The sequence below is a fragment of the Ranitomeya variabilis genome, chromosome 3, assembly GCF_051348905.1.
Source record: "Ranitomeya variabilis isolate aRanVar5 chromosome 3, aRanVar5.hap1, whole genome shotgun sequence".
Taxonomy (NCBI): domain Eukaryota; kingdom Metazoa; phylum Chordata; class Amphibia; order Anura; family Dendrobatidae; genus Ranitomeya; species Ranitomeya variabilis.
The window spans coordinates 244,072,493-244,081,836 of record NC_135234.1 but is presented as its reverse complement, the minus strand read 5'-3'; the positions used below and the strand labels follow the sequence as shown (position 1 = coordinate 244,081,836).

Sequence of the window (9,344 nt, the reverse complement as noted above, 5' to 3'; positions counted from 1 at the left end):
TCCAGATATTTCTAGGTGTTCTGTTCTTTGGATGAAACAAAAAAATGTTGAGAGTGCAGATGACATGAGATAAAGTCACAAAACTATCAAAAATGATGCTTCAAAATTGCTATCAAGTTTATTTTGAAAAAAGAAAATGTTTCCATTAAACAAGCAGACAAGTATAGAATGAGCACAAAAGACAAACACAGTACACACTGGCACAAGGCTATAATTTAATAACTATAAATTGAAATATCTAGACTAATAATTTTGTGGGGGCACCACAGGAGAAGGTAATGTGGGATCCTACCCTTGACCTAACAATAAGCTTAAGCTCTAAGAAACAAGACACAGAATAGGCCATACAAAAATGATGATCCCCATTTTTGTATGGCCTATTCTGTGTCTTGTTTCTTAGAGTATAAATTGAAATGTTTGGCAGGAGGTGGTTTGTCACCAGCAATAAGCCTAAATACGGTACCTAATGGGCCGAGGTCATTAACGTATCAACAAGAAGATCAAAAATGATGTCATATTGTCCAATGAGACCTCAGCAACTCTTGGATGGCCAGAATGATGCATTAGACAACATTAGGTCATATTCCTATTATATGAGAAACATTAGGTAATATCTTATTACATGAGAAACATTAGGTAATATCCTAATACATGAGAAGCATTAGGTAATATCCTATTACATGAGCTATAAAAAACAAGGTGATCAAAACAAATATTTTTTTCTATTTTACTATTTACTTTTCTATGCAGTATTTCTTCATACTTGGTAATGTTTCATGTCAGTACATAAAAAATGTTGCTCCTTATCCATTTGACTCATTTGGAAGATAATAGTTGCAGGTAAGGATCTATTTTTCCTGACTGTTTAACATTTAAAAGTATTTACCATTGAAAAATACATCAAATAAATGAAAATTATAGTAAAAGAAAAACTGAATATAGAAAAGGACCTTAAAGTTAAAGAAAAAATAGTTAGAAACATTTTCTGACAGTAAAATATTCTTAACTTGTTCCTCCTATTTTGTTAGGAATTAGGAAAAGTTGCTTATAATTATTAGAAAACATAACACATATTTCTATGATATCCTAATATGTTTAGATTTGGCCTACATGCCAGTTTAATCATGGCAGGAGGACCACACATTAAAATGATGACGTCCTCAGCAGGTGGTGGTAGATGCTCTTCGATCATCTTCAAGTCAATAAAACCCCTGCTGTATTCCCAGTCTAAACATAAGCACAGAATCAAAAAAGAAAAGAAAAGGAAAATTAGAAAATGGGCAGTAGAAGGTTTTGTAAGACTATGCATGGTTGATCCTTTCATAGTCATAAAAAGTTTGGAAACTTACAGAAAATGGTATAAATAGTGTGATAAATTTGTAGAAATAGTAGATAGTAAACCACATTAAAAAATATAATCAAAACTAAGGCAAAGATTAAAACTGCAGAATTTAAAGATAGTAGCCAATTTCTGCTTTACTTTTTCAAAGGGACTTATTTTGAAACGATTATGTAAGCACAAAGCTAAAACCTAGCAATGATCAGCCAACAAATGAATGATCAGCCTTTTGTTGGTAGATTATATCTTTTAAGTGGGCCTAAAAATAATTGCTAGCAGCATATGTCCACTTGTAAACAGAATGTACGTTTGACAGTATTCAAACTGTATGGACACAGGATAATTGTACTATTGATTGACATCCTCATACTGTGTTAATTTGTCTTTAGTTTAATGTTTTATCACACTGTACGTACCTTCGGAAGCACTATCCACAGTAAACCAAAGCTTAAAGCGGTCTGAATGCTCATCTTTTAACCTTAAAAGATCATTACGAAGGAATGTATCATCCTCTGACTAGAAGGAGACAAAATCATTATTTTTTCATACTTTAGACACTATGCATTTGCCATTTTGTATTTATTTACAGTACTGTGTTTTAGGCCGGAATAGGGAAAAATGCTGCTAAGTTAGAATGCTTGCAATATTACAGGGTGGGCCATTTATATGGATACACCTAAATAAAATGTGAATGGTTGGTGATATCAACTTCCTGTTTGTGGCATATTAGTATATGGGAGGGGGAAAACTTTTCAAGATGGGTGATGACCATGGCGGCCATTTTGAAGTTGGCCATTTTGGATCCAACTTTATTTTTTTCCAATGGGAAGAGGGTCATGTGACACATCAAACTTATTGAGAATTTTACAAGAAAAACAATGCTTGGTTTTAATGTAACTTTATTCTTACATGAGTTATTTACAAGTTTCTCTTTGTTTACAGCTATTGACATGTCGCAGAGGTTAACACGTGAGGAGCGGATAGAAATTGTGTTGATGTCTGGTGAACGCAGAATGGGCAAAGCAAAAATTGGAACAGGACCCTCAGTTTACGCAGAACATTATGTTCAGTGATGAGGCAAACTTTTTTGGGTGGCCTATTTATATGGATACACCTAAATAACATGGGAATGGTGACAGTTTTCTTGAGTAGGGTGTCTTGTATTGAAATCTGCTGCAATGACCCGGGTACTGTGTTCACCAGACATCAGCACAACTTCTATCCGCTCCTCACATGCTAACCTCTGCGATATGTCAATGGCTGTAAACAAGGAGAAACTTGTAAATAACTCATGAAAAAATAAAGTTACGTTAAAACCGAGCACACCATTGTTTTTCTTGTGAAATTCTCAATATATTTGATGTGTCACATAGCCTTCTTCCCATTAGAAAAAATAAAGTTAGATCCAAAATGGCTGACTTCAAAATGGCCACCATGGTCAACACCCACCCACCCCCTCCCATATACTAATGTGCCACAAACAGGAGGTTGATATCACCAACCATTCACATTTTATTTAGGTGTATCCATATATATGGCCCACCCTGTAGAAATGTTAATAGTTTATTTTTATCAATTCAATTGCAAAGTGAATGAACAAAAGAAAAATCTAAATTAAATCATTATTTGGTGTGGCCACTCTTTTGCCTTTGGCGGGGTCACACTAGCGTATAATACGGACAACTGTTATGCGAGAAAACATCGCATAGCACTTGGACCATTATTAATCTATGGAGAAGCTCAAATCACCATTTTTTTGTCAGGTGTATTCTACGTGCGAGTGAAATCGCAGCATGCTGCGATTTTACGCCTATATTGGCTGAGTCTCGCTAATGCAAGTCTATGGGTGTGAGAAAAAATCAGACACCAAATGGACCATCCGTGTGACTTGTGAGAAATACGCACACATTTTCCTCATTTCAGCCCATTGAGCCATTAAATTCAATAAGGAAAAGCAGTGAAAAATGTAACGCCATATGGATGTCAAACGCATGTCATACGGATACGTAGATGTGAGGAAATCGCATCATCGCATTGCAAATGGATTACACACGGTTGGCCATACGGAGAACACTTGTGCGACTCTCGGCCGAGAGAATCGGACTGATTTTTCATACGGTAATTGTGACTCTGGCCTTCAAAACAGAATCAAAGCAACAATTCTTCTAGACAAACTTGTACAGTTTTTGAAGGAACTCGGCAGCGAGGATATTCCAAACATCTTGGAGAACTGACCATAGATATTCTGTGGATATTGGCTTCTGTCTCTTCCTGTAATCCTGGACTGACTTGATGATGTTGAGATTACAGATCTGTTTGGACCATATAATCACTTCCAGGACTCCTTGCTCTTGTTTAGACTTAAGATACCTCTTAATGAAATTGGCTGTATGTTTGGACTCCTCCTTCTGCCGAATAAATTTGGAGCTAGACACCTCCTGGATGATATTGAATGATTAGTATCTTACTTTACTTTTCAGCATTGAGGACTCTAAGCAAAGGGCAACTTTGAGCACTGTTGATGAAGGGGTCAACCAAGGAAACTTCATAATTGAGTCTTTCTTGTATTACTTAAAGAGACAGAAGGTCTGTTGTGGGGTCTCCAAGATGTTTGAAACATCGTTCCTGCTGAGTTGCTTCAAAAACTGTGTGTGAATGTAGCTAGAGGAATCCATGCTGATACTGTTTTTAAGACAAAGAATGATGACACCAAATATCAATTTGATTTAGGTTCTTCTTTTGTTTGTTAACTTTGCATTTCATTAATTGATAAAAATAAACTATTACCATTTTTATTTTTGAAAGCATGCTAACTTTGCAGCATTTTCCCATATCTCCCTAGAACTTTTGCACACTACTATAAATGTTTCTCACTTATCTTGTAAAGCCACAAAATAAAGGTTACACCAGAAATCATTAACTTGGAATACCCAGTATGAAAATTAAATTAGAGTTTATTTTTATTTATTATTATAGCGTCATTTATTCTATGGCGCTTTACATTTGAGATTGTGGCATAATGGCAGTAAAATTAAGTAGTAAAAGTTTAGTTGCATTTGTTGTTCTTAATATGACAGGACTTGTTAGGGAAGCAGTTGTTGAGAGCATAAGATGTTGACATTGCCAGACATAAAGGTTACTATGACATACCAGACATACCATATGCAAGAAATGAAAACAGCAAGGTCTGCCAGTCCAGCAGTCAGCATTCCAACTGAATCTTATTGTGGCAATAGTAGATAAAATGAGAATAAAGCATATACGTAAATTTAAGGCCTCATTCACACATCTGATTTTTTTTGCTGGCTAAAAGAAGAAAATGTACCACAAATTGCTATATAATTTCTCCTGAGTGTGCCAATACCCTATAAGTGGTTGGAAACAATTTTTCTGGCACAGTGAAAAACTCAACAGGGAAGGAGCACCATATTGAAGTTCAGATTTTGCAGGAATGGATGGACGTTGCCATATCACATTATGTTTTGAAAACGTTCGTCAATCTCAAATTCGGCACGAATATAGCACATTCGGATTCATGTTTGGTTTCCTGAGCATTTTTCTGGCAAAATTCTGTCACAATTCAGTGATCACATTTTTATTAACCCCTTCCCGACCCATGACGCCACATAGGCGTCATGAAAACCCGTGCCAATCCGACCCATGACGCCTATGTGGCGTCATGGAATGATCGCGTCCCTGCAGATCGGGTGAAGGGGTTAACTCCTATTTTACCCGATCTGCAGGGAGAGGGGGAGTGGTACTTCAGCCCAGGGGGGGTGGCTTCACCCCCCCGTGGCTACGATCGCTCTGATTGGCTGTTGAAAGTGAAACTGCCAATCAGAGCGATTTGTAATATTTCACCTAAAAAACTGGTGAAATATTACAATCCAGCCATGGCCGATGCTGCAATATCATCGGCCATGGCTGGAAACACTAATGTGACCCCCCCCCACCCCACCGATCGCCCCCCCAGTGCTCCGTTATAGGGTCCGGTCCCCTCCGTCCGCCTGCCGGCTCCCCCGTCCTGCTGTCCGCTCCCCCGTCCTCCTGCCCGCTCCCCCCCTGCTCCTATGTCACCCCCCGGTGCTCCGACGCCCCCCCCGTGCCCCGATCTCCCCCCCCTTATACTTACCGAGGCTCCCGGTCCCCGTCCGCCTCCATCATGGGCGCCGCCATCTTCCAAAATGGCGGGCGCATGCTCAGTGCGCCCGCCGGCCGGCAGATTCATTAGAGGTACATTTTGATCGCTGTGGTAGGTTCTATCACAGCGATCAAAATAAAAAAATAATAAATAAACCCCCCCTCTTTATCACCCCCATAGGTAGGGACAATAATAAAATAAAGAAAATATATTTTTTTCTTTTTCCACTAGGGTTAGGGTTAGAACTAGGGTTAGAACTAGGGGTAGGGTTAGGGGTAGGGTTAGGGTTACGGGTAGGGTTAGGGGTAGGGTTATGGCATGTGCACACAGAGCGGATCGGCCGCGGATCCGCAGCGGATCGGCCACGGATCCGCAGCGGATCGGCAGCGGATCGGCAGCGGATCCGCCGCGGATCCGCAGCGGATCGGCCGCGGATCCGCAGCGGATCCGCAGCGGATCGGCCGCGGATCCGCAGCGGATTGGCAGCGGATCCGCAGCGGATCGGCAGCGGATCCGCAGCGGATCTGCAGCGGATTGGCCGCGGATCCGCAGCGGATTGGCCGCTGCGAATTCGAAGCAGTTTTCCATCAGGTTTACAGTACCATGTACACCTAAGGAAAACCAAATCCGCTGTGCCCATGGTGCGGAAAATTCCGTGCAGAAACGCTGCGTTGTATTTTCCGCAGCATGTCAATTCTTTGTGCGGATTCCGCAGCGTTTTACACCTGTTCCTCAATAGGAATCCGCAGGTGAAATCTGCACAAAAAAACACTGGAAATCTGCTGTAAATCCGCAGGTAAAACGCAGTGCCTTTTACCTGCAGATTTTTCAAAAATCATGAGGAAAAATCTCACACGAATCCGCAACGTGGGCACATAGCCTTAGGGTTAGGGTTGGAATTAGAGTTAGGGTTGGAATTAGGGCTAGGGTTTGAAATAGGGTTAAGATTAGGCTTGTGGTTAGGGTTACGGATAGGGTTAGGGGTGTGTTGGGGTTACAGTTGTGGTTAGGGTTGGGATTAGGGTTACGGTTGGGATTAGGGTTAGGATTAGGGTTGGAATTAGGGTTACGGGTGTGTTGCGGTTAGGGTTGTGGTTAGGGGTGTGTTGGGGTTAAGGTTGTGATTAGGGTTATGGCTACAGTTGGGATTAGGATTAGGGGTGTGTTGGGGTTAGTGTTGAAGTTAGAATTGAGGGGTTTCCACTGTTTAGGCACATCAGGGGTCTCCAAACGCAACATGGCGCCACCATTGATTCCAGCCAATCTTGCGTTCAAAAAGTCAATTGGTGCTCCCGCCCTTCCAAGCCCCGACGTGCGCCCAAACAGTGGTTTACCCCCACATTTGGGGTACCAGCGTACTCAGGACAAACTGGGCAACAACTGCTGGGGTCTAATTTCTCCTGTTACCCTTGCAAAAATAAAAAATTACTTGCTAAAACATAATTTTTGAGGAAAGAACAATTATTTTTTATTTTCACGGCTCTGCGTTATAAACTTCTGTGAAGCACTTGGGGGTTGAAAGTGCTCACCACACATCTAGATAAGTTCCTTCGGGGGTCTAGTTTCCAAAATGGGGTCACTTGTGGGGTGTTTCTACTGTTTAGGTACATCAGGGGCTCTGCAAATGCAATGTGACGCCCGCAGACCATTCCATCAAAGTCTGCATTTCAAATGTCACTACTTCCCTTCCGAGCCCTGACGTGTGCCCAAACAGTGGTTTACCCCCACATATGGGGTATCAGCGTACTCACAACAAACTGGGCAACAAATATTGGGGTCCAAATTCTCCTGTTACCCTTGTGAAAATAAAAAATTGCTTGCTAAAACATCTTTTTTGAGGAAAGAAAAATGATTTTTTATTTTCACGGCTCTGCGTTGTAAACTTCTGTGAAGCACTTGGGGGTTGAACGTGCTCACCACACATCTAGATAAGTTCCTTGGGGGGTCTAGTTTCCAAAATGGGGTCACTTGTGGGGGGTTTCTACTGTTTAGGCATATCAGGGGCTCTGCAAACGCAACCTGACGCCCGCAGAGCATTCCATCAAAGTCTGCATTTCAAAACGTCACTACTTCCCTTCCGAACCCCGACGTGTGCCAAAACAGTGGTTTACCCCCACATATGGGGTATCAGCGTACTCACAACAAACTGGGCAACAAATATTGGGGTCCAAATTCTCCTGTTACCCTTGTGAAAATAAAAAATTGCTTGCTAAAACATCTTTTTTGAGGAAAGAAAAATGATTTTTTATTTTCATGGCTCTGCGTTGTAAACTTCTGTGAAGCACTTGGGGGTTGAACGTGCTCACCACACATCTAGATAAGTTCCTTGGGGGGTCTAGTTTCCAAAATGGGGTCACTTGTGGGGGGTTTCTACTGTTTAGGCATATCAGGGGCTCTGCAAACGCAACCTGACGCCCGCAGAGCATTCCATCAAAGTCTGCATTTCAAAACGTCACTACTTCCCTTCCGAACCCTGACGTGTGCCAAAACAGTGGTTTACCCCCACATATGGGGTATCAGCGTACTCAGGAGAAACTGGACAACAACTTTTGGGGTCCAATTTCTCCTGTTACCCTTGGGAAAATAAAAAATTGTGGGCTAAAAAATCATTTTTGAGAAAAGAAAAATTATTTTTTATTTTCATGGCTCTGCGTTATAAACTTCTGTGAAGCACTTGGGGGTTCAAAGTGCTCACCACACATCTAGATTAGTTCCTTGGGAGGTCTAGTTTCCAAAATGGGGTCACTAGTGGGGGAGCTCCAATGTTTAGGCACACAGGGGCTCTCCAAACGCGACATGGTGTCCGCTAATGATTGGAGCTAATTTTCCATTCAAAAAGCCAAATGGCGTGCCTTCCCTTCCGAGCCCTGCCGTGCGCCCAAACAGTGGTTTACCCCCACATATGGGGTATCATCGTACTCAGAACAAACTGGACAAAAACATTTGGGGTCCAATTTCTCCTATTACCCTTGGGAAAATAAAAAATTCTGGGCTAAAAATCATTTTTGAGGAAAGAAAAATTATTTTTTTATTTTCACGGCTCTGCGTTATAAACTTCTGTGAAGCACCTGGGGGTTATAAGTGCTCACTATGCATCTAGATAAGTTTCTTGGGGGGTCTAGTTTCCAAAATGGGGTCACTTGTAGGGGAGCTCCAATGTTTAGGCACACAGGGGCTCTCCAAACGCGACATGGTGTCCGCTAACGATTGGAGCTAATTTTCCATTCAAAAAGTCAAATGGCACGCCTCCCCTTCCGAGCCTTGCCGTGCACCCAAACAGTGGTTTACCCCCACATATGAGGTATCGGCATACTCAGGAGAAATTGCCCAACAAATTTTAGGATCCATTTTATCCTGTTGCCCATGTGAAAATGAAAGAATTGAGGCTAAAAGAAATTTTGTGTGAAAAAAAAGTACTTTTTCATTTTTGCGGATCAATTTGTGAAGCACCTGGGGGTTTAAAGTGCTCACTATGCCTCTGGATGAGTTCCTTGGGGGGTCTAGTTTCCAAAATGGGGTCACTTGTGGAGGAGCTCCAATGTTTAGGCACACAGGAGCTTTCCAAACGCGACATGGTGTCCGCTAACGATGGAGATAATTTTCCATTCAAAAAGTCAAATGGCGCTCCTTCCCTTCCGAGCCTTACCATGTGCCCAAACAGTGGTTTACCCCCACATGTGAGGTATTGGTGTACTCAGGAGAAATTGCCCAACAAAATTTAGGATCCATTTTATCCTGTTGCCCATGTGAAAATGAAAAAATTGAGGCTAAAATAATTTTTTTGTGAAAAAAAAGTACTTTTTCATTTTTACGGATCAATTTGTGAAGCACCTGGGGGTTTAAAGTGCTCACTATGCTTCTAGA

General features: G+C 41.5%; 1 protein-coding gene across 1 annotated transcript in view; it reads right to left on the bottom strand.

Moving 5' to 3' along the window:
• Positions 1-411: 411 nt before the first annotated feature.
• The window catches only part of CYB5R1 (cytochrome b5 reductase 1), a 282,834-nt gene continuing 273,901 nt past the window's right edge, over positions 412-9,344 (bottom strand). Inside the window, exons 7-8 of the mRNA XM_077299540.1 lie at positions 1,756-1,855; positions 412-1,227 (exon numbers count right to left, since the gene is read on the bottom strand). Coding sequence (XP_077155655.1) covers positions 1,055-1,227; positions 1,756-1,855 — 273 coding nt within the window. The 3' untranslated portion in view covers positions 412-1,054. The remainder of the gene's footprint in view (positions 1,228-1,755; positions 1,856-9,344) is intronic.